Here is a 26,344-nt window from a genome sequence, read left to right as displayed (position 1 = left end):
TTAGCCTTTTCATACAATAACAATTTGTACTCTATATCAAAAAGTTGGAAAGTACTGTATACTCTATCAGGACTTCTGATTTTGATTTCCACTCATTTTTGGAGTCTTTAAAAAGTATACAAACATCTAACTCTTTGGTCTTGGAATTGATTGAATAGGGTTTCTCTTTATTCTCTCTTAAGGTTAATTCAGGTTAATGGAAAAGTGTGAATATAGAATATTAGTCATGGTTTCATGTACAGATATAGCTTAGGACCTCAGGGCTCCTTTCTGCTTTCTCAGTTCTTGTTGACCATTGAGCAGAGATGAACAGAATCAAGGCTGAGCCTGGTCCCTTGCCGAATTTATGAATGGAGAATGCGGGGTGATGGCCACATAGGACCAACCAACAGGAGTGCTGTGACCAGAGCCCAGAACACTTGCCTCACCTAGTGTTTCTATCCTGTTACCCTTCCCAGCAGCCCTTGCCTCACCCAGAAAGGTCCCAGACTGGGGCCTGGGAGTTTAATATGCCATTGCTTTTTGCTTGAAGTAATTCAGGCATGAAGAGTCTCTCAATCTAAATAATTAACCTAAAAATAGTCATCTCATTGGGCTGATATTTTTGAATTGTGTCCCTTAAAAAGGTATGTTGAATCCTATCCCCCAGTACCTCAGACTGTGACTTTACTTGGCAGTAGGGTCTTGGCAGATGTAATATATAAGACAAAGTCTTACTGGACTGCAGGTGTGCATGCTAAGTTGCTTCAGTCGTGTCTGACTCTTTGTGACTCTATGGACTGTAGCCCACTAGGCTCCTCTGTCCAAGGGATTCTCCAGGCAAGAACGCTGGAGTGGGTTGCTATGCCCTCCTCCAGGGCATCTTCACAGCCCAGGGATCGAATCTGTGTCTCTCTGTCTCCAGCATTGACAGGTGTGTTCTTTACCACTAGCGTCACCTGGGAAGCCCTCTTACTGGAGTAGGGTGGGCCCTGGGCCCTTAATCCTATATGCCTGGTGTCCTTATAAGATGGGGAGAGGCACAAAAACATATGGGGAGAATGTGGCCATGGCAGCAGCAATTGGATTGGTGCATCCACCTCTATGTGAAGGAAACCAAAGATTGTTGGCAAATACAGAAACTAGAAGAGGAAAGAGAGGATTCTCCTCGACAGGTTCAGAGGGAGCAGGGCCCTGCTGACACCTTGTTTTCATCTTTCTAGCTTCTAGAACAGTGAGACAATAAAGTTCTGTTTTTTTAAGACCTCCAGTTTGTAATTTGTTATGGCAGCCTAGGAAACTTTATTAGTTGGTGTCAATTTTTATCATAAACCCTGAGGTAAAGGCCCATATTTATTATCATTTAAGGTTTGAGTCCTTTTTGATTAAGATTTAAGGACTTCCCAGGTGGCTCAATGGTAAAGAATCCACTTGCCAATAAAGGAGATGCAGGAGACATGGGTTTGATCCCTGGGTCAAAAAGATTCCCCGGAGAAGGAAATGGCAACCCACTCCAGTATTCTTGTCTGGAAAATTCCATGGACAGAGAAGCCTGGTGGGTTACAGTCCATGGGGTCTCAAAGAGTCAGACACCACTCAAGCAACTGAGTGTGCACCATTAAGGATAGATTTTAAGTTTTTGCCTTTTGGATAATTATCAAGAAGACATAGTTGATGCAGTTTGTTTGCCTTTCTTACTAAGGACATTTCCTTTCTCCATTCACATAATCATAAGTCATTGTTCTGAGATTTCATATTTGGTGCCCTCTTCTCTAATGGTGACGTTCTTATCTGTTTTGTTTTTTTTCTCCCCCCAATATTTCTCTGCAGCCACTTTTCAGGCCCATTCCATGAAGTCCTGGGCCAACCCAGGACTGTATGCTTGAAACTCTCCCATGGAACTCAGGCCATTTATTTAATTTGTCCACTGCATTCTTTAATCGACTGCATACTCCACAGTCAACCTTTTAATGATGATCTTAATTGTGACCTTGATCCCCCTGAAATTCCCACTGTGCTAATTTGCAACCATGTGCTCTGCTTCGGGGCTTCTAGAGTGCAGGGAAAGTTAGATCCATGTACCTCTTACTCAAGCCATCCAGTTCACCCAAGCTCTTATTCAGTAATTCTTATATTCACCGCTTGTTGAGTTGCTAAGAAACTCCTCACCATTTCCTCTTTTTTATATCCGCTCCAAACAGATGATTTTTGCTCTCTCCTTATTGGACACCTAGGCCATCTGGCAACTTCATTTGTATTCTTGATCTCATCCTTCCATACTCACTCAATTCTCTCCAGAATCTTCAATCCCTTGATCACCCGCTATTTTTTCTCTTCATAAAATCCTATGCATTTGACTGAAGTAAAAGGAAAATTCACCCCACAGGAGTTTAGCTAGTGCTTCTCAAACTGTAAAATACATCTGAATCACTTGGGGAGCTTGTTAAACTAGATACAGTCAGTCTGAGGCCTGAGATTCTGTAGGTCTAACAAGATCACAGGTGATGCTATTGTTCCTGGTCCCCAGACCACAAGGATTTACCTTTTTAAGTACATATATGTTGTGTGTTGTCACTTCAGTTGTGTCTGACTCTGCAATTCTATGGACAGTTGCCTGCCAGGGTCCTCTGTCCATGGGATTCTCAGGCACAAATGCTGGAGTGGATTCCCACGTCCTCCTCCAGGGGAACTTCCCAACCCAGGGATCGAACCTATGTCTCTTATGTCTCCTGCACTGGCAGGTGGGTTCTTTACCACTAGTGCCACCTGGGAAGCACTTAAGTGCATAAGGGTCATCCTTATGGGGTAAGTGCATTATTTGCATGATGGCTTTTATTCTCCAGGGCTGTCTCTCATGGCCTCGAGATCCTGCCACTGTTTCAGACATCCCATCATGATCTGAGTACATTCAAAGGCAGGAGGCAGGGTTTGACCAGAGAGGGGAGAATGAGAGCCTTCTTTTCTTTCTTGTCTCATCAAGGAGGTGAATATTTCTTGAAGCCTCCCACTTCGCCTTAAAATTTATTGGCTTATAGTTGAGTCACACCTGACCACTAACTGTCAGACCAGGATGGGACAGAAAGATTATGACTTATTTCAGAGGCTGGACATACCAGTATACAAGGCAAATTCTGTCAGCAGCAAGGGGGGTGGGGATGGCCCACTGAGGCAGGCAGTGTCATGGTTCTCATAGTAGCATCTTGAGCTAGACCTGGTTTTCAAGCATTTATTTAAGGGAAAAATGTTTTAATAGTATTGCTTCATCTAATTAGTTTTTGAGCATCTTTTTATGTTTTCTCTATGAATATTCCAATATCTACTCATGTTCTAACACTGTGAATACACACACACACACAAAAAGCCACTGAACTGTATACCTTAAATAGGTGAATTGTAGGCTTGTGAATTCAGCACGTTATTTCTGGTCCCTTGCACTGGGAGCACCCTAATGGGTGGGAAGGATTCAGCTTTGGTGACTGTACTTTTATTTCTAGCCCATGCTCCACACACAGGCACTCAGCAAATACTTCTTGTGGCAATCGCACACTTTTATACTGTAACTGATATTTATACAGAGCTTCATAAATTTCAAGGCATTTTTTTTTTCAGGGACAGCAGCAGTTCCTTTGTGCCTCAGAACACCTCAAAGGTGGTCAGAGTGGGTGATTATGAGATTGTTATTCGTCCCTATTGTGAAAAATGATCAGTTGTACAACAAGGGAAAAAGACCAAAACCCATTTCTGTTCACTAACTTTCATCTGAGGGGCTCTCTCAGGCCTGTTGGTCTTGCACTCCTATCTCTCAGAGAAAGGGGAGCCACTTTGTAGTACAATCAGCACCGCTCTGGGAGACTGATTCCCAAACTACAGCCCAACAGCACGGCAATTCGGGTCACTTGGGGGGCAGAAACTAAAGAACCGAGATTCCTTTGCTGAGCAAACATCGCGATGAGGCCAGTGGGATTTTGGCTTTGGGGTATTGGACTCCTCAAATGCTTCTAACCAGAAGGTTTGAGTTAGTGGGGTGTTCTATGGCTATGACCTCAATGGCATTTAACTAAACGTCTTCCAGGTACATAATTCAGGGTTCTAGGTTCTGATCCGTCCCTTATCCCCTTGAGCTCCCCACTTTTCCAACACACACACACACACACACACACATGCCTGGGGGAAGAAACCCAGGTTCGGCACATTTCAGCCAGGACCTTTCCAGATGGAGGAGAGGGAGGCAAGGGAGGAGCCATTTTGCCAACAAACACTTGAAGCCCCCCTGCAAAAAGAAGTCCTTAGAGTCCTCCTCGTCCCCCTAATTAGGAGGCGCGCGATCCTTGTCTGCTACAAAACCACTAGCCACTGGATGATCTAACGATGTCCACCACAGCAGCCCGGAAGCTTTGGCCGCTTTCCAGTGGGGGGATTGGAGAAATCCTGGGGACCCACAGAGGCTCCGGGGTGTCCCCGCGGGGGCGGGGGCGCGCTGACCTGGGCCTCGCGGGCAGGAGCGCAGGTGAGCAGCCGTAGCTGGACTTGCCGCCTCCGCCCCCGCGGCGCCCACCCCTCCCCGCACTGGGCCGGGGGCGGTCGAGGGCTCTGTCCAGCCGCCGGGAGGCTCTGGCGGGAAGTGTGGCAGCGACATCGGAGACCCGGGGCCCGGCGACAGTGCCCGGCCGGCCAGGGTGCGCCCAGGCGTGGGGCCACCACCACCCCGCGGGCGCCGGGCGCGGCGGCCGCGGGAGCCACAGGTGGTTCCCCGGGCCGGCCCTTTTCTCCTCCCCCTTTCCTTTCTCTCGCCTCCCCTCCCTCTTGCCCGGTGTCGGCGGCACTTCCCCCGCTTCCTCCTCCCTCTCCAATCGGGAGGGAGGGAAGGAGCCGCCGGCTCTTTCCTGCCTCCCTGCAAACTTCAGCGGGACTCGCGTCTCCAACTCGCCGCCGCGCCCCCAGCTCGGGAGCTGCTCCTCGAACTTCCTCTGGCCGCGCGGCTCGGGAGCCCGGGCGGCTGGAAGGTCGCCGCCGGGCGCCAGGCGGCCGCCGCTCGGACCCTCCGGAGCCCTTCCCCGCGGCTCCCCGGGCTGCCGCCTCTCCCCTCTTCGCTGCCCGCCCGTCGGTCCGTCCAGCCCGCTCGCCTCGCTGCTCCCCGGCGGGCAGGAGCCCTGCCGGCCCTCGGCGCCCCGCCGCCGCCCGGACTTTTCTTTGTGTTGGATGCGGACTCGCGCCCCGCGCAGACTGGGGCTGGACTGAGCGCCGCGCTCCCGCGCCGCCCCCCCCGGCCATGCCCTTCCACCAGAGGACCGTGGAGCCCGCGCGGCTGCGCCGGCCCGAGGCGGCCGGGGCGGCGGGCGCGCCGCTCTTCCGCTCGCTGGAGCAGGTCAGCTCGCACGCCCTGGTCTGCCTGCTGGCGCAGCTCGCCGACCTGTCGCGCTGCGCCGGGGACATCTTCGGCGAGCTCGAGGGCCAGGCGGCTGCCCTGGGCCGCCGCACCGCCGCGCTGCACCGCCGCCTCGACGCCCTGCACGCCGCCACCGCGCGCCTGGACCACCGCCGAGTGAAAATCCGTGAGTGGAGGGAGGCTCGGGGGAAGGGAACGAGGCGGGGAGGCGCCCGGCCGGCTGCTCCCTCTCGCCCCCTGGCGGCTCCGGGCCGGCTCTCGGGAGTCCGCGCTGAGCCTCGGAGCCACCCGCCCGCGCGAGGGTCGGGCTCCCGAGTGGGGATGGCGTGATCCGAGACCCGGTGGCCGTGCAGGTGGCGGGCGCGCGCGGCGCTCTCGGGTTCCGAAGGTTGCTGGCCGCCTCAATGGAGTGGGCTCCCTGATGGCTTTGGGCTGTCCGTCTCTCCGGTCCTTCTCTCTGTGTAGGAGACTGAGAGGAGCCCCCGGGGCGCTGTCGGCAGAGGAGGAGCCAAGGTCGTGGGAAAAGGGTCAGAGGAAGGTAGCCTGTTGGAGGAACCAGGGTACTGGATGGGTACGGATTTATGATGATTCTAGTCCTCGAAACTTCAGGAGGATCCATTTTTTAAAATCTCAAAGGTTCTCAGAGAGTGTTGGGGCTGCTGGTCACTTCTCTGACCGGTGCTCTTAAAAATAAAAATGTGCTTTTAGTTCAGGGTTTTCTCTTTTGGTGCTAATTCTTGCTGACCCCTAGCCGCTTCGCCGACCAGTTCTTTGTAATTCTGGGGTCCTTGACTTTGTACTGAGATTCAAAATCCCAATCGTCCTTGTCTGACCTCCTCCAACCCTGAAAATCAAGTATCTGTCCCTAGGTAGTGATCTCTTCATGCAAGCATTTCAGTTCAGTAGCTTAACTAGCTCTAGTGAATGAAGTAACTGGAATTTCCTGCTGGCCCAAAATACAGAAACTTTAAGCGTGATGTTTGTGTGGTTTCTCCCCTTTTGGTAGGTGGACTTGATCATAATCCTAAGCGTGAAGAGTAAAGTGGAGATGGATTGCAGGGTGGGAGGGGAGGCGTAACACACGGCCTAGATTTCAGCAGCTCAGGGTGAAATACCATGTCTCTTCGAATCACTTCATATGCAATCTTGAATAGCTGGTTTTAATTTTTTTTTTTTTTCTCCTTCCTAGAGAAGCTTAACTATATTTTACCACCTTACAACTGGAAGAGTTCATTTTTAGTACTTTAATACCAGTGAGATTGCTTGTTGTCATACATCTTTCTCCAAGTTGTGAAGTTACCATGTAATGGTTTTACATTTTACAGTTCATCTCTTTGATATTGCTGTCAACACATCCTTATAAGTTGTGGGCTGTTCCCACCCGGGGAGAGTTTCCTGTATGCCGACGCTGCCCTCTAAAAAAAGTCAGAGAAGAAGAAAAATCAGTCTCAAAATTGTTGGACCTAAGTAGAATATATCTATTTAAAGTGAATAATGACCTCATGCATTAGGATATACTGTCTTAGTAGAATGTCCTGGTCACCCCGTAATCACGTGTCGCTTCTATACTTTTCCCATGTAGTGTCTGTGTGTAGGTGAAGGAGAATTTCACCCTTGAGGAGTGCTGTGATGAGGCAGAGCTGACTGGTAGGTGAACTGATCCATTGTGGGAATTGAAAGACTAGAAAATACTCCCTGAAGATTCAGAACTCCTTCTTTTGACAGTTTTGTTTTACATTTAAATGTATCACTTTTCTCTCTTTTCATAGATATGCACCAATAGCTAAGGTTTGCAGCCAAATGCCCCCCAATTCCCTGAGTTAACGAAGGTCATCCTAATTAGTGACTAAAATAACTCTTTTTAAAAACTTTTCACAAGTTTCTTTGAATCTTTGATTTCATCCCAGGAAACCTGGCTCATCTTTTTTTTTTTTTTTTTTAAATGATGGAGATATAAGGCTTTTATTGAATATAAGTATGTCTGAGAGTAGAAGTACAAATGTAGAGAAGAAAGCTGAACTATAAACATGTTTCTGTGGTTTTTCACCTTCACACACTTAACTTTTTTATATGCTAAAATGAGTTGAAACATTATGCATTCATCTTATTTAGACTCAGCTAAGATTTTTCTTCTTTTTTAAAATGTCTTATTTCTGTGTAAAAGCTACATTTTGAAGTCATTTTTGTCTCTTTTTAGTCAGGTGTAGAGAATAACATGTTCCATTAGAATGGAGGCACAGACATTTAGACTTGGAACCGACTGTAAAGGTCATCTCTTTCATTAACGCTTAACACGGGAGTCCAAGAGAGTTGAAGTGATTAAGGGCAGGTTAGGTGGTGGGCTAATGGCACAGGCAGGCCTGGAGCCCAGACTTCTGATTGGCTCACCTGCTGACCCATTGCATATATCCCATCCCTTTTAGGGTCATGTGGGAATGGGGAAAAGTTTAGATACATTTCATAAACAGTCCCAAGGATAATGATGACTGTTAATATCATCCTTCTTGTCAGATAAACCTTGTTAATGAGTCTCCCAAGGAGCAAGTAACAACTAACAGTTGATCAGAAGCCAGAGTGTAGCAGTGGTGTGTGTATATTTCACTGCCTGATGGCTCTCTACATATCAGAGGTGAGCTAACTGTTGAAAAAACGGATACACTTTATCTTTTCAATATAGAAGCAGCATTTTAGTCCTGTGGGCCAGCCCCCTGCCTCAATAATTTTCAGAAGTATCTGGTCAAGTTTGCCATTCCTCACAATCTCATAGGTAGTCGTCCAAAATAGTATTGTGTCATGATTGAGGATAACACACTTGACTTTTTTTCTCCTGCTTATTCTTCAAGACTCTCCTAATCCTTCCTCTGACACTACCAGGTTGGAGAGAGAGCTCCCATGGTATCCAGTATGGACATCTCTTTTGTACCTCCGTCCCCACATTTACCAGTATGGGCTGAAACCTATTCATTTCTGCTCCCCTCTGCTAGATAGCAAACTCCTAGGGTCAAGGGTGGCTGTATCTTTGTGTTTTAAAGTTTAAAACAGTGTCTGGAATGCACTACCTCAGTCGACATTTGAACTGAACTAATATTTAGCTTCTTAGTGCTCAGTGTCAGCAAGAATCATTACAAAACCTTTGGGAGGGACTGGTATACTGACTGCTGCAAGTCTGCAGAATGAGACAATTACTCTAAAAGCAAATGAAAAAGTAAACTCTCTACCTCTTTAAGGTTATGAGCTTAACCACCAGAAAACTTCTTCCCATAGAAGTCAAATGTCATTAATTTTGCTGACAAAATAAGTTCCCATTGAAGATACTGACAGTGGCCAGAAATGTGGGTGGTTACATCTTGGCTCTGTAAACAATCAGAACAGACTTTTCTTTGCAGAAATCAGTATACACTCAACCTCACAGCCCTGTTTTATTTTTAAACCCTGTGTGATTTGTTTCTTTTTATAATTAGTAATAACATTACACTATGTAGCACTTTTATAATTGAAAGAGTGTTTTTTCACATCCATTATTTGATTCAAAACCTGGTGAGGTAGGAGGGCCAGGTTATAGTGTCTGTTTTACAGACAAAGAAATGGAAGTTCTGGAATTAGTAAGAGGTATATACAGACAGACAAACGAGTCTTCTGATTTTAGTCCCATACTTCACCTTAACAGTGCTTCCTGGGTGAATACAAAATGTAATTGTTGAAACAGAATAGGAAAAAAGATGATTTGTTGGCTTTTTTCCCCTTACGGTTCCAGAAAAGTAGATTGTTCTCCCCCTCAGAAGATTCTAGAAGTGTTCTAAGTTCAGGGAGGTTTGCTGTGTTGCACAACTCTAGGGAGCACCATTCATACGTTAGTATTTGCTAGCTGTGCTTCCATGGGGTACGTGTGGTTCTCAGCGTGTGCATCCGCACATGACAGCCTTGGTAGAATGTATACAGTTTTTATAGGTGAGATAAGTGATAGTCAAGATAGCTAGCCAGCAGAAAGATTGTATGAGCACTATTTTTACATAAACAAGTTTGGGTTTATAGTGTCTGTATTAGGCAGACACTGTGGCCTAATACTTTCTGGGTGATGCATGTTGTCCTACCTCACAATGACTGTTCCCCTGACCCAACAAGAGGGTTGACTAGTCCCGATATCAGAACATCTTTGCTTCTTCCTCAGAATGAACCTTTCATGCAGGGCGCTTGTCAATTCAGAAGAGAGAGGAGAGACTTGACTGCATTTTTAAGAGCAGGTTGTGTGATGGTTTTTTGTGCCTGCATGCCTGCTGATTAATGTTTGTTATTTCTGGTGAAATTGGCTTTAGACTTGCTTTCACTGAAACATACCACATACTAGGGAGGATGTTGGTGTGGAAATGAGGTCTCCACCCACCTCTAATCCCTGGATGGTCCCTGCTGCTGCTGCTAAGTCACTTCAGTCATGTCCAACTCTGTGCGACCCCATAGATGGCAGCCCACCAGGCTCCCCCGTCCCTGGAATTCTCCAGGTAAGAACACTGGAGTGGGTTGCCATTGCCTTCTCTAATGCATGAAAGTAATGTATTAATAGAAACTGACAGCTGATTGACCAGATTGTACGTCAGGTTAAGGAGACTGCATGAGATGAAGCCGTGTTTCTCATACTAGCCAGACCTTAAGAACTGCCTGGAACTCTCATTAAAGTTACGAATTCCCAGACCCTTCCAAAGCCTGTTGAGCCAGAGTCTCCAGTATTTTAACAAGTACCCCTGTGTTCTTAGAGCACTGGGAGGAGTGTTAAAATAGATGGGGAAGCTCACTGGATTCAGAATCCTGAGACTTGAGTCCGACTTCACGTGTGCCATTTTCTAACACATATTGGAGCAATTTATTCAAAACCTCCTTTCCTTGTTTGTAAAATAGAGACATTGACTAAAATAACCCCTATGAGCCTTTCCAGTTTTGGCAGTTTGTGATTCTAATGAAGGGTTCAGTTCAGTTCAGTCACTCCATCGTGCCCGACTCTTTGTAACCCCATGGACTGCAGCACACTAGGCCTCCCTGTCCATCGCCAGCTCCTGGAGTTTACTCAAACTCATGTCCATTGAGTCACTGATGCCATCTAACCATCTCATCCTCTGTCATCCCTTTCTCCTCCCTCCTTCAATCTTTCCCAGCATCAGGGTCTTTTCAAATGAGTCAATTCTTTGTATAAGGTGGTCAAAGGATTGGAGTTTCAGCTTCAGCATCAGTCCTTCCAGTGAATATTCAGGACTGATCTCCTTTAGGATGGACTGGTTGGATATCTTTGCAGTCCAAGGGACTCTCAAGAGTCTTCTCCAACACCACAGTTCAAAAGCATCAATTCTTTGGCGCTCAGCTTTCTTTATAGTCCCAACTCTCACATCCTTACGTGACTACTGGAAAAACCATAGCTTTGACTAGACGGAGCTATGTTGGCAAAGTAATGTCTCTGCTTTTTAATATGCTGTCTAAGTTGATCATAAAGTTTCTTCCAAGGAGCAAGCGTCTTTTAGTTTCATGGTTGCAGTCACTATCTGCAGTGATTTTGGAGCCCCCTAAAATAAAGTCTGTCACTGTTTCCATTATTTCCCCACCTGTTTGCCATGAAGTGATGGGACCAGATGCCATGATCTTAGTTTTCTGAATGTTGAGTTTTAAGCCAACATTTGATAACAATGGTATCTCAGATGATTTTGTAAAAGCAACTTTGATCACTATTCTCTCTCTGACTCTTAACCTTTGTTCTGAAGTAAATTCTTTATGACCATACAGACTTTCAACTCACATTTTACCCACATGGAGTGCATGGAGTGTTACGTCTTGAGGGGTTAGTCATTTTCCAAACAGATCAGGCAGGTACTTGTTTAAAATTTGTGTATATCCTGCCCACAGTCCATTCATAGCTTCCTCTTCATCTTTGTAAAGTGTTAACATCATTTTGGAAAGAGAATTGTTTAAATGCATTTGCCATATGTTAGATTTCTAAAAAAGAGTTATTTTTGAAAAAACATTATGAGCCTATATTGTTTAAGCCAAAACATCACTCTACTCTTTGACATCTGGGTATTGAAACTATAATTATTTGGTTTAGGTAGAAATGATTTATTTAGTAATTACCTAGTTTTTCCTCTGTATAAGAGGAAGAGCCAATATTAAAATTTCATTTGTATGTATTAGGATTGGGACTAACGAATGAAAAAACTTACACAATGAGAGAGTAGTCTTTGAGAGTCTTAATATTTTGAAAGAAAATTTAGAAACAGAAACCTCATGCAGTGTTTTTCTCTGGCTATTATTTTAATATATTTTAAAAATCACAGTTTAAATGTAAAATAAAATGACTTGCACCTAACTAGGTACTTACTAACTTATTTATTTAGCTCTGTTTCTCCTCAAATTGGTTTATATCCTGGAGTGAATTAATTTTGCAAGGTTTAAAGTTCAAAATCAGCAGGATGGTGCCAATGGCCATCTTGCTTTCACATGTTACATTTGTGGTCTGTGATTCTAAAAAAGCGTGCCTTAGTAGCACGTCAGACAAATGTAGCAAAAGATATGGACCTTCTGTTTCTGAATGAAGGCTCTTCTGAGAAAAGGCCCTGGAGGTCCCAGCCTCAGTCCCTTTTGTTCCGAATTAAATATATCTGTGAGAGTGTTTATTAGCATCTCAACAACAACAGAAGAGATATTGCTATCTAGGCAGCAGCACAGTTCCAGTTCCAGTTGGGCTGTCTTTTTGGTGATTTGTGCTGCCTGATAATGAGGACCGCTGATGTCAGGGTACTTGCTGTAGGCCAGATGCTTCACTATGTACAGCAGCTTCAGAATGAGGCAGATGTTGTTGTTGTTTGTTTGAAAGACGATGCAGCTAAGGCACAAATAACTTGTCCACATTCACAGCTAATAAGTGACAGAGCTGGGATTTGAACCCAGGCAGACTTGTGTCCAGAGCCTGTCTGAACCATTCCATGGTACTGGCTCTCCTCAAATCATGACATTCTGTACTCAGATGAGAGAAACTGATGCCAAGAGGATACGACAAAAGCCTGTCAAATATCGGAGGTTGGGGGGAGTCGTAAGTCTTTTGGCCTTCTCCCTTTTCCTTCTCTTCGTTTTGAAACCTCTCAAACTATTATCAAATAGCCAAGAAATTGGAGACATGCCTCTGAAGTACCTAGCACAGTGCCCGCACACAGCTAATGTGTGTTTAACCTTTGCTGTTGCTTTGATGACGGTGACGGCTGAGTTAGCATCTGGGTGCACGTGGATGTCCATGTACCACCTCAGGTGGCTGTTCACTGAACCTGAGAAGATAAAGCTTGGGTCAGAGATAAATACACAGCTACTTCCCATCTGAAAACCAGAGACTTCTGCCCAGGATCTTAAAGTACCTGTAGTTCCTGAAGGAATGTGTGAAGGGTGGTGGTTTCTTTCTGCATTATAGGGGTTTGGCTTGTGGGGTTGGGGATGGGGGAAGCGAGCCCTTCTCCTGGAGCCTTGGTGCAAATGTTTGGGGGCCCTGTGCACCTCCATTTCCTCCCTTCTCTTTGTAGGAACTGCAGACCCAACTGAGCTCCCACTGGGTTCTTAGCTCTAAGTGTGGATACTCAGGAGCTCAGTCATGTCTGACTCTTTGTGACCCCACGGATTGTAGCCTGCCAGGCTCCTCTGTCCATGAATACTGGGGTGGTTTGCCATTTCCTTCTCCAGGGGATCTTCTCCACCCAGGGATCAAATCCATGTCTCCTGCATTAGCACGCGGATTCTTTACCACTGCACCACCTGGGAAGCTCTAAGAACATCTCCTTTATCTCAGTTGCCCAGGCAGCTGTCAGAGCCTAAACCCCGCTCCTACCTGATTTCATGTCCCCATTCAGAACTTGAGGGGCTCTGTTCAGATCTCAGCATTCCCTGAGCACCTTTGGGTGCAGAACAGTTGTTAGCACTATTTCATTCATCTGGTGTTTCCCACATATTCTGAGTCATCAGATGCACCAGGGCCCTGTTTAAAAACAGATTCACAGAGATTCTGGAGACTCTGAGTCAGCAAGTCTGGGGTTAGGCCAGGAACACGCCTGCCTGACAAGTACCCCCAGGTGATTTTGATTAACCAGAGTTTTGGAAACACCAGTCTCTGTTGTGGGTTAGGAATCTGGTCCATTGAACATGGTGGGATAGTCCTCCGTACATGAGGTGTGTTCAGGGTTATTCTGTTAGTGCTGAGTTGCGAGGGGTACAAGGGAAATAGGGTCCTTATTCAGGTAGTTTGCCACTTTGTGTGAATGATCTGATACACAAGTAAATATTAAAGAATGGAATTAACCATTATTGATAACATTATGCCTAGAAGGAAAATCTGTTCTGATTTCCAAATTACCAATTTAAATTGGTATCTAACTTAGAAAACCTGCCTGTAAGTTTGAAGGACAGTGGCACTCCTATACATGTAAAATACTGATTTTAGGTGTTTTTAGCTTGCTTCATCTAAAAATTATATTCTAAAACACAAATATAAACACTTCTGGAATAAGATTTTATTCACACCCCCCCATCCCTGCCCCTCCGTGAGATGGTGGAAATTTTCTTCCATTAGTATTCTTCTATTTTCATTTATTCTTCTTATTTGTTTCACAAGACATTATCTCCCCTCCCCCCAAAGAAAAACAATGTCTTGCTTGAGGAGAACAGACAACTGTTTGGGATTATTCCTACAGGGAAATCCCTTTGTTCTTTCCTCTACTTTTTACCCCTTCTGATTAAAAGCTGGGAAAGTACTATGTGAAGGACTGTGTAGTAACTGACTGATTAACATGGCAGTAACACAAGGTAAAATATAGTGGGGGACTTTTACGTGGCTGTATTAGACATCTTATAAAAATGTTTTGAGGACTTAGCACTCAGATGAGTAGAAAAGGAGATGGAGTTAAGCGGGGGCTCTGCTGAGTTGGGTTAAGTCACTCAGTCCTGTGCGAACCCAGGGACTGTAACCTACCAGGCTCCTCCATCCATGGGATTTTTCAGGCAAGAGTACTGGAGTGGTTGCCATTTCCTTCTCCAGGGGGCTCTGCTATGCATAACTAATTTCTGCCTGGCTCTGTTGGCATCTGAGAAGCACTGTTGAGGTGCTCTGCCACTTCCCTGCTATGGTCTGGTTCCTGTGACCACCATATGGGCACGGGTGCCTCCTTGCAGCTCTCAGGATGTTCAGCTGGTGGTATCTCAGGGAACTCCAGGCAGCCTGACTCCATAGCTGGGATTCTGTACATCTGCATTATATGAGGTCTGTGGTTGGTGGAAAATCGTGAGCAGTCCGAATAATCTTAGCATAGTTTTTCACTAAGCTTATTGAACAGGCTATCCATTTACATTATTGAAAAAAATACACAAGAAGTTATGCCTTGGGAAGGCTCACTCCTGCTTCTCTCCCCCATCTGCCTTGTCCTCCCCTCTTCCCACAAGAATAACCGCTTTTATTAGTTTCTCTGTATTCTTCCAGAATTTCTCCATGCAAGCTTAAAAATATTCTTTTCCTTCCATTTGCTATATATATAATTTCTAGATTATCTTGTTTATCCTTTAATTTCCTCATTGCCCTTTATTTGTATATATGATCAGAGTGATTACTTTCATTATTTTTCTGTATGTATTTTAAACCAGTTTCTTTTTTATTTCTGAAAGCGAAATTAGGTTTTTTTTTTGGGGGGGAATCAGAGAATGCAATTGATTAGGGGAAAATGAGATTAATTAACATTGAAATGGATTGTTAATTTAAGCACCTTCTTAAATGTTTTTTATCGTCAGTGCTTTGATTTAGATCCATTTTAAATGTAAGCCTCCCAAGAGATGAGTAAGCTTTTCCTGTATTGAGAACGAAAAAGGGAGGAGGTACTTCTGTTAAATGTTTTGTAAGAACACAGTGTAAGTTAAGTTTGTTTACAAGTGGGCATTTTCTGCCTTTTATCTGGATATCCTGCATGCAGAACGCGAATTACTTCCTGACGAGGGGGGAGACTATTACTGATACAGGGCTGCATTTGAATTTCAGTGTGGAACATTTTACTCTGAGAGGGTGACTTCATTAGCTAAATAAATGCATGTGATCTGGAGGTCTGCTTGGTATTTTAACTTCACTGGGTTGGTTATAACTACCTTGAGTGCAGAGTACAATGTAGAGTTATACAGACATTTGAGTGAAGCAAATGTGGATATTTGAGTTATTTTTTTCCTGGTTGTCAGTATGCTTAAGACCAAAGATTGGTACTGAATTAGTATAGAAATGATAAACTTAAGCATTATCCATGAGGGTAGACTCAGAAACTTAATCATTGAATTACACAGCATGCCAGTGTAGTTTAATACAAGTACGTTGAAAAGCTTTCAACCTTGCAAAGAATGTCATCAGATAGTCCTGCTTATGAGATTAGTACATATTCATCATAAATTTCAAACTTGTAAAGTACAGAGGATATAAAGAAGAAACAGTATCACAACCTGGAGTGTGCCTGTTTCCCCCTTCTTCCTTTTTTGCTAATATGTATTGATCTATCTGGGGCTTCCCTGGGGGCTCAGATGGTAAAGAATCTGCCCCAAATCCCAGAGACCCAGGCTCGATCCTTGGGTCAGGAAGATCCTATTTATCTATCTATCTATCAGTATAACACTAGATAGCATTTTAAGAGAACAGTGGTATCACTGTCTCTATATAATTTTTGGTCCTGGTCTTTTAAAACCTAGCTATGTGAGAATTTCCGCTAGGCCGTCGACATCCAGAGGCTGTTTTAAATAGGAGAAGCATTGGAGTGCACCTCTCTGACAATGTCTCACTTTGCTTTGGCTTTCAAGTGAAGTCCTTATGTTTCCAGGGGCCTGTGTGTTCACACAGAGTTACCAAGCAGAATTTTTTTTTCTCCTCCTGCTTCCTAGGGTTTCTTCTCTGTGTTTAGTATTTGTGAACTCACCAGTTGTACTCATATGAGTAGTATTTAGAAGAGGATGTGTTGGAGTTCTATCCATTAGTCCAGTGGATTGTTAAGTGTTTGTTCTTATCCTCATCTGCGGGAAAAATTCATCATATTTTATATCTAAGATTGATTGCCCACAGCGACAGTTCTCTGACTCTTTACCACAAACAGATTGTTGAGTCGAAAGATAGTTGTTTCTTTCCTTATCAGTTCTTTAATTGAGTAGTGTTTCCTGTTATACTAATAAATATTATGTTGCTATTTTTCCTCTGAAATTATTTCTCTTTTCCCCTTAAAAAACAAATAAACATCTCCCTTCCCCATTCACCAGAATGGCGATTAGATATCTGTCTCAAGATTTCTCACCTTGGCGGGTGCCTGGTCTTGGCAGCATATGGGGTCTGTTTAGATTTGGCTCACCAGAATTTAAAAACAAAGGTCTGTCAAATATCTGTTGCTGCAGCTTTGGTTCTTGTTTTGTGGAAGGGTGAAGATTAACCTTGTTTCTTTTACTCTAGATGTTGGATGGTTTAGCTGAAACATTAATAGTCTATGGAAAAATAGGGGGACAAGGCAAGTACATCCATGATAATGGTGGCAGGGGATGAAGGTGTGAAATGAGTGAGAAAAATGCCATTAGTACGTTTCACATTCCATTACATTTAGTAATCTAAATCTATTGCTTGTAAATTGCAAAGTCCACTTAATAATTATGTTAACATCGACTGAATAACTTTTGTAGCTTATGTTTGTAGGATACTTATTATGGTCTGGTTTCATTAATATTCAGAATAACTGTAAGAGAGACATGTCACCACCTCCACCTCCATTTTATTGAGTGGCACAGAGAGGTAATTTGCCGAGTCACAAAACTGGTATGTTGTTGAGACAAAATATGGTAAAGGTTCAGTTCAGTTCAGTCGCTCAGTCGTGTCCGACTCTTTGCGACCCCATGAATTGCAGCACGCCAGGCCTCCCTGTCCATCACCAACTCCCGGAGTTCACCTAAACTCTTGTCCATCGAGTCGGTGATACCATCCAGCCGTCTCAGCCTCTGTCGTCCCCTTCTCCTCCTGCCCCCAATCCCTCCCAGTGTCAGAGTCTTTTCCAATGAGTCAGTTCTTTGTATGAGGTGGCCAAAGTATTGGAGTTTCAGCTTTAGCGTCAGTCCTTCCAAAGAACACTGTGTTTAAACATTTTATGTGAGTAACTTAAAGTTTTGTGAACTTTTGTTCATTTTAATATTGAAAAATTTCTGAATTTGGCTAGGGTGTGATAGATATTTTCTGCTTTATTCAGGTTATTTTTTAATCACTGTGCCACTAGCCCAGTGGCATGACCCATGGAGGTGAATAGCAGCCCATGTGACAGTGTTTTTGTGAATCTGCAGAGAATTAATAAAGTTTGTGTGGTTCTTTGAGCTGTACTGATGAAAGGTAATCTAGTGTCTAAATACAAAGTCTTTTTGTTAATGGTTCCCAGCTTCTGGTCTCTCTTCTTTTGCCAGACATTCATGATCAGTGTCAGAAGAAAGATAATATAGGAACAAATTCAATTTCAGGCTTATTTTTATTTAGTGGTGTGTTTTAAGGGGGCATTTTCTCTTCTTGCCTTTCCTTCTCTCCCCATACTTGGTGTATTTAAATACTGTAACACTGTAATATACTATCTCAAGCTTATGCCCCAAGGAAATGGCCTAGTTTACTTGTTAGTGATGGAGGAGGAGAAGCAGAGATGAGACTAACTGGTTGATACTCCACTCTCTAGCATGTTTAGCTGTATTAATAGAAAATACCTTTAACCATGTCATGATTGCTGGTGGCAGCAGCTGTGAGAATTGGGATCCTAACCATTAACTTCATTCAACAGTTCTCAAAATAGGATTCCTTGGCCAGCAGCATCAGCATCTCCTGTAAACTTGCAGGAAATGCCAAATCTTGGCCCCACCCTAGGTCTGCTAAATCAGGATCCCTGTGGATGGGCTCAGCAATCTGCTGTGAACAGCCCTCCAGGTGATTCTGAATCTATAGTTTGAGGACCGATGTCTTCACTATCAGCTGGCCTGGGGGCAGAGGAATGAATGTACATAGAGACCTGTAGCCTGTGCTTGGCAGTGACTGGGGCTGCAGAAGCTTGATTCCCAGAGGGTTGAGCTTCTGCCTCTGGAGCAATTTGGGTTTTTGAACACACGCTTCATTACCATACACTGAGAACCTTGCTTTAAGAATCTCTGAATCCTGCCGGTCTGTGCCTTAGAGGCACACTCGCTAGCTGGCCTGTTTGGAGATTAATAACCTGCCCCCTGGGCTTGTTCCTCGTCCTCAGGCTAAGGGCAGCCTTTCTGATTTCCCTTTTCTCAGGAACTTTAAACAGCATCTAGAGAGGGGGGAGGTGACTCACCACAATCACAGGGTACGGATGGACTTTCTAAACAAAATCTGAGGGGAGAGGATTATTCTTTCTAAATACTGATTACATAAAACCCCCATTTTGATATTTTAGTGAGTGCCTCCTAATGGAAAAACGTAACTAGGAAAACTTGAGGCAGACATGGGATTTTACTTGTGGATGGGACGTACACGTTTGAGTAAACATGAGAAAACTGTATACGCATGAATGTATTGAGTGCTTGGTGTTCTGTTGCTAGTGGAGGAATCCTATTTTGCTTTACCCAATATAATTTAGCTTTTCCATTGATTATTTTCTTATTTATGGAAGCTATCCGTAAATTAGCTGTTAGTACTGTATGCTACTGCTGCTGCTGCTAAGTCACTTCAATTGTGTCCAACTCTGTGCGACCCCATAGACGGCAGCTCACCAGGCTCCCCTGTCCCTGGGATTCTCCAGGCAAGAGTACTGGAGTGGGGTGCCATTGCCTTCTCCAAGTACTGTATGCTGCCACTGCTGCTAAGTCGCTTCAGTCGTGTCCGACTCTGTGCAACCCCGTAGACGGCAGCCCACTAGGCTCCTCTGTCCCTGGGATTCTCCAGGCAAGAACACTGGAGTGGGTTGCCATTTCCTTCTCCAATGCATGAAAGTGAAAAGTGAAAGTGAAGTCGCTCAGTTGTGCCCAACTCTTAGCGACCCCATGGACTGCAGCCTTCCAGGCTCCTCCATCCATGGGATTTTCCAGGCAAGAGTACTGGAGTGGGTTGCCGTTGCCTTCTCCCCAAGTACTGTATAATCCACTGTAATTTGGAGAGGTCAGAGATAATTGAAGCAGTTTGATAATGGCTGCAGAGCATAGTAAAGAGAGAGGCTGTGTGACCTTGAATAAATTACTTAACCTCATTGTGCTTATGTTTTTTCCTTGGTAAAATGGGCATTGTGTTAATGGTTGTTGTGTGGATAAAATGAGATATATAGAACAGTACCTGGCCCATAATGAACAAGAAATACTAACTGATAGGTACTTTGGACTGGCCCTTATAATTTTTTTTTAAACTTCTTACTTTTTCTTAGCATATTTTTAAATTGGAATGTAAATAAAGTTAAGACTTTGAAATAAAGGATTGGGCTTAAATGTTCGTATAAAGGGTTGGACTTAATTATTTGATTGGATTCTTATAGCATATGGTCTTCTCAGCTGGTAAAGAATCTGCCTGCCAATGCAGGAGATATTAGAGATGTGAGTTTGATCCCCGCATCAGGAAGATCCTCTGGAGTAGGAAATGGCAACCCACTCCAGTATTCTTGTCTGCCCGTGGACAGAGGAGCTTGGTGGGCTACGGCCCATGGGGTTGCAAAGAGTCATACATGACTGAAGCGACTTGGCACGCATGCAGTGAGTGTGCTTGTGTTCTGGTTAATTGAGTTTTCCAGATGGCTAATAGTTAGGTTTGGTAATTGGGGTAGTTGTGGGACTTAAGGATTACTGTTGTAGATACCATGATAATTCAATTCTGAAAATCTAGAATATTGGATTAACTGTATTTAGCATGTTCTTTAAAAATGATGTTTTGATTACATTTTGATGTTTTGATGTTTTTCCTCTTTTCAAACTGTGAGGTAAAAGTGTTAGTCGCTCAGTCATGTCCGACTCTTGCAACCCCAGGGACTGAAGCCCATGAGGCTTCTCTGTTCAAGGGACTCTCCAGGCATACTGGAGTGGGTATTCCATTCTCCAGGGGATCTTTCTAACCTAGGGATTAAACCCGAATCTTCTGCATTGCAGGAAGATTCTTTACCGTCTGAGCCACCGGGGAATCCTTTTTTCACACTGGGATCAGATAAAATCACATTAGTTAGGGCTTTTGGTTTGTTGAGTTCCAATGAGTTAATTTTATTACACACATAATTTCAAATCTAGAAACCTGTCAAGTTACAAAAGTGAATTTGTATGTTGTTGTGAACTTGTAATACATTTCCTCTTATAAACCATATTTCCAAAGCATGACCAGGCACAGGGCAATGTAATGTAAGCCTGTTCAACCTGAAAGATAGATCCCCAGACCAGCTGTGCCACAGGGTCCGGGGTTTAATCATCACGTGAGAATTTGCTGTGGGAAAGAGAATTATAAATGACAATCAGGATATAAGATCACAGTCTTTTGTCTTCCCAACCCATTCGCTTAAGCTGTGTGACCCCAGCTTCATCTATAGCATGGATGATCTGAGTTAGGCCTCCAGAGACCTTTTTTAGGAGAGGGGAGGATAGACTATGATTTCGTGGTAGTAGGATGTGTGAGTGCAAACTTTTGGAGGCAGGGAACAGGGTGGTTTCTAGGATGTGCAGGTGATGGGACGGGGCACGTTTTAGGTCTTGTGCTTATTAGCAGAGTCTCGGCTGCGGGCACGTATTACCCCTGAGAGGTCTAGGCTGGGTCGGAGAAGCTGAAGCCTGCAGGGTCATGTGGGGCAATTGGCAACTATATCCAGAGCGTTTCAATCTAAGTGTTTATAATAGGCGGCTGCTTATGGTACCTCTCTTAAATTTTTTTCTAGGAGAATTTAAATGGATAAGGGTCAGCAGTTTTATCAGTTTTAAAAGCCCCCTTACTATAATAGTTATATGTATTTTTGCTTTTACTTACCTCTGTTTTATATGAGCATGCATTTACATTTGATTACTGTTGTAATATGGTGTGTGTGTGTGTGTTTTAAATAAACAATATGTAAAGCATTAAAGATGCTTTCCACTTCTACTCAGCATTCTCTGGAAACAGATCTGAGATGTTTATAGAAGCCAACAAGCTTTTGGTAAAGTACATGTTTTTAAATCATGTTGAACATATAAAGAAAAGACAGACTTGAGCTTGTTAAAAAAATTACTCCTGTCAAGTCCCATGTAACTTTGCCTGTCAAACAAGACTTGAAAATGTTTTCCCCAAGTGGCCATGTCTTAACAATTTATGTCCTTGAGGGAGTTCCTTGGAAGGAACTAAGTTCTGGGAGGTCACATTTTTCTTTCAAGTTTGATTTCCAAAGTGAAAATGAACTTCTGTTTTTTAACTTGAACTTTGAAAAAAAAAAAAAAAAACCAATGAAGAGCTTTTTGAACTATGCAACAATTGTGTTATATGGAGCTGGGCTTCCCCATCTCTGCAGCTAGAAATGAATCTTGACAGTTTCCTTTGTAGCTATAAAAATGGAGGGGGAAAGAGAAGAAGAGGTAAAAAAATGCTGAGTCTGAGAAATTATTCTAGCCACTTAAACCTTCACTACATAAATGTCTGTTTATATTAATGGGGTAAGACCAAATAACAATAATCTTTTTTTCCTAATGAAATATTTTCTCCCCTGGGAAATCAATCACTTTGCAAGCTTCTTGTTGAAAATATTTAAATAGAAAAAATTTAACATTTATTGTAATTAGGAAGTGGACAGTTTTGATGATGAAATTCCAGTCAAAGTGGCATATTCAGTTTTTTTCTTGATTATTTAGGCTAATGGAGAAGAGGTAAATGGAATAATCTAGAAATATTTTTGCTTTATTAAGTCCTTGAAAATGAATATATTTCATGTTTTGAGAGTCATAATGTAGTACTTTAAGTTGAGCCATAGTGAATATCTGTTTCAGGAAGAATTGGAAAGGATTCTCAATTACTTGATTGCTTGTGCATGGGTGCTCTGTCATGTCCATGTCCAACTACTTTGCAACCCCATGGACTGTAGCCCGCCAGGCTCCTCGGTCCATAGGATTTTTTCAGGCAAGAATACTGCAGTGGGTAGCCATTTCATCCTCCAGGGGATCTTCCCCACTTAAGGATCAAACCTGAGTCTCCTGCATTGCAGGTGGGTTCTTTACCCGCTGAGCCATCAGAGATACCGCTTTTGTTCACATTTTTTTTCTGTAACCATTTAATATGAGAAATAGAACACGTTACCTTTCAAGTGGCCTTGCAGATATAGACAAAGCTGAAGTACCCTATTAACATACTGTGGGTTTTAATTTTCCTTAGTCGGAGATAATAACTAAATGCTTTCCTTTTTAAGTCTTATTGTTGGGTGGTCAGATGAATAACTGTGAAGGGGAAAGAAAATCATGAAGTGGAGCCAGTGCTAAAATTCTTTATTGGCTAGTTACTGCAGTACTTTGAAAGGTAACGTATTGTCCTTAGCATTCAAGGATGTAACTGCTTTGTGTTGCTGATGAGTCGCTAAGTTGTATATGACTCTTTGTGACCCCATGGCCTGTAGTATGCCAGGCTCCTCTCTTCTCTACTCTCTCCTAGAGTTTGGTCAAATTCATGTCCATTGAGTCAGTGACGCTATCTAACCATCTCATCCTCTGTCGCCTCCTTCTTTTGCCCTCAGTCTCCTAGCATCAGGGTCTTTCACAATGAGTTGGCTCTTCCCATTAGGGGCCAAAGTATTTGAGCTTCACCGGCAGGAGGAGAAGGGGACGATAGAGGATGAGATGGCTGGATGGCATCACTGACTTGATGGACGTGAGTCTGAGTGAACTCCGGGAGTTGGTGATGGACAGGGAGGCCTGGCGTGCTGCGATTCATGGGGTCGCAAAGAGTCGGACATGACTGAGCGACTGATCTGATCTGATCTGAGCAGTCCTTCGAATGAATATTCAGGGTTGATTTCCTTTAGGATTGACTGCTTTGATCTCCTTGCAGTCCAGGGTGCTGGACTGCAAGAGTCTCAAGAGTCTCAAGAGTCTTCTTCAGCACCATAGTTTGAAAGCATCAATTCTTTAGTGCTCAGCCTTCTTTATGGTCCAACTCTCACATCTGTATATAACTACTGAAAAAACCAGTAATTGCTAAGGGAATGTTAAACTACTTGCTTTGACTTTTCTCTATGGCTGTAGCAGATTTATGGTGATTGATTTCATGTTGGGTACATTTCCTTTGATGATGAGCTGGCTTATGGCCATGGAAATGAGCAGTGGGGATTGGCTCATGTGAAAAACCATGGACATGGGTAGCCATTGACATTTTTTAAGAAGTTTACTTGCATAATCATGCTGGTTTTGTGATTTCATGATGTTTTAGTTTTAGGTGTTATTAATATCTATTGACCTCTTCAGATGAGGATTTAGCTCTTTTCCTTCCCTCCAGCCAGCCCCCAGCACTCACGTATACCTCCCATCCCCACATCCTCCCTACACACTTGTCTTGTGATTTTTAATTCAGCATTTGGCATTTGCCATTTTATTACTCCGGGAGTTGGTGATGGACAGGGAGGCCTGGCGTGCTGCGATTCATGGGGTCGCAAAGAGTCGGACACGACTGAGCAACTGATCTGATCTGATCTGATATTATTACAGATGCTATTCAGAGCAGAGCCACATCAGCAAACATGATTATTTTTCATTTACTATACATTCTGACGTTAGTGGGTTTTTTGGTGTGTTTGTTGTTATCTCAACTTCAGACTCTGTCCTAGCAGTGTCTTCTTTTTACCCAAAGAATTCTCTGAATTCCATCTGTTTTTGAAGAAGTTTCTCCCTGAGCTTTCTGATCTGATCTAATCTAGGTGGATGCTCCTCTATAACTGGTATGCAGCTGTCACTCTGATCTCCTTCACTGTCATCCTAGAGATCCTGCTCTCTCCTGACTTGGGTTTGTCTCATAACACCTTTTTGGTTTACTCCTTCATTTGGCTGGAGCTTGGCCTCGGTGTCTTCCTTAGAAAGACTGTATTACAGGCAAAGTTTTGTGCACATCAACCCTTTCATTTGATTGGTCGTTTGGCTCAGACAGTAAAGTTTCTGCCTACAATGCAGGAGACCCGGGTTCAATCCCTGGGTCGGGAAGATCCCCTGGAGAAGGAAATGGTAACCCACTCTAGTACTCTTGCCTGGAGAATCCCATGGATGAAGAAGCCTGGTAGGCTACAGTCCCGGGGTCGCAAAGAGTTGGACACGACTGAGTGACTTCACTTTCACTTTCTTTCTTTCTTTCTTTGCTGAAATAGGAATCTTACGTTAAAAATCGTTTGCTTTTTCTTCTCTGAAGACATTGCCCTTTAAGTTTTTTTAGCTTTTAGTTTTCACCTTGGAATTGAAAAGGTGGAGCTTCGCTGGTGGCTCAATGATTAAGAATCCACCTGTCAATGCAGGGGACAGGGGTTCGATCCCTGGGTTGGGACAATCCCCTGGAGAAGGAAATGGCAACCCTTTCTAGTATTCTTGCCTGGAAAATCCCATGGACAGAGGAGCCTGGTGGGCTACAGTCTAGACATGACTTCAGTTCAGTTTAGTCGCTCAGTCGCTAAGTCATGTCCAACTCTTTTTTGACCTCATGGACTGCCAGGCTCCTCTGTCCATGGGATTTCCCAGGCAGGCATACTGGAGTGGGTTGCCCATTTCCTTCTCCAAGGCATCTTCTGACTCAGGGATCGAACCTGAGACTCCTGCATTGGCAGGCAGATACTAGACTGGTCAGATTCTCCAGAGAAAACTCTTTTCATCTCATAGCTGGAGGGTAAGATTTGGCTCTCAACTTTGCAGAGACTGTGTGGAAAGAAGGCAGGGGTCTGAGCATTCCGATGGCAGTTATTTACTTAATACCTCTGCTTTTGGTAGGTTCTCAACTGTAAACCTTCCATGTTAGCCTCTGCTGAGAAATAATCTCCAGTCTCCTACTAGGGTGGGTAAGGGGTGGTCACTAGTGGTTTGAAGAGGGGGGAGGTGGGATGTAGGGTTCAGACTGCTTAAGTAGTTTTCAACCAATCTTTGTTTTTGCTGTTCTGCTTCCCAAGAAAATCAGCTCATTTCTACATCATCAGTGCTTATTACCACTAAGGCCTGTGCTGTGAAGACCTTGCAGTGTAAACAGTTTAGGTTCTTAGCTTCCTCCAGCTGCCTCAGGGCCGGCCTTGTCAATTCTCCAGCCTGCTCAACCTTCTGTATTCCAATTTCCAAAATTTTCTTGTTACACTTTCCCATTCTTTCCATCTTCTTAAAATAGTTAAAAAATTTTTTTGGTCTGTAGTTTTAGTGGGACTTTTTATACTTGTATTCAGTTAACCCCTCTTTGCCTGGAGCCCCTGGGCATTTTTATGGTTATGCTTTCCATACTTTCTCAAGTATGTCTTCACCCCATAGTTCTTCCATTTTCCCTGTTCTGTTGGTAGTACCACCATTCTTCTAGCCATCACACAGGAGCCTGAAGGTCAACTTTGACTTTCCTGCCTCCCTCATTGTGTATCCACCCAGTGAACAATTTCTTCCTGAAGATCTCTCTCATTCTACTTTGTGAATCACAAGGCCACCGTGTTCCTGGCAGGGCTGTAAAAGTAGCCTTGTGGACAGGGACTGGATTAGCAGCCTGTCATAGTGAGGATCAAACCATGCTTAATGAGATAACCTATTTGGAGAAACCTGATAGGTCCAAGGAGGAGAGACAGGAGCAGGCCTTCTGCTTCTCTAATTTTCTCTTTCAAGGCTGTGTGATATCTTCTGGGTAAAGTGGGCATTCTACTGAGGGCCAGTGGAAGGGAGAAAACTGCTAAAGGTCATCCTTAGATCTGCCATGTCACCACCAAGACAAGAATACTACCCACAGTACTTCTGATGCCACAGTGTGTGGGCTTTCTTCTTACAGTAAGCAATTCTCACTCTACCTTG

At 43.9% G+C, this 26,344-nt stretch overlaps 1 protein-coding gene across 1 annotated transcript in view; it reads left to right on the top strand.

The window, feature by feature from the left end:
* Positions 1–3,662: 3,662 nt before the first annotated feature.
* The window catches only part of NHSL1 (NHS like 1), a 262,524-nt gene continuing 239,842 nt past the window's right edge, over positions 3,663–26,344 (top strand). The window contains exon 1 of the mRNA XM_055535747.1: positions 3,663–4,486. Coding sequence (XP_055391722.1) covers positions 4,348–4,486 — 139 coding nt within the window. The 5' untranslated portion in view covers positions 3,663–4,347. The remainder of the gene's footprint in view (positions 4,487–26,344) is intronic.

Source organism: Bubalus kerabau, chromosome 9, assembly GCF_029407905.1.
Source record: "Bubalus kerabau isolate K-KA32 ecotype Philippines breed swamp buffalo chromosome 9, PCC_UOA_SB_1v2, whole genome shotgun sequence".
Taxonomy (NCBI): Eukaryota; Metazoa; Chordata; class Mammalia; order Artiodactyla; family Bovidae; genus Bubalus; species Bubalus kerabau.
The sequence above is the reverse complement of the archived record's forward strand: the minus strand, read 5'-3'. Positions and strand labels throughout refer to the sequence as shown.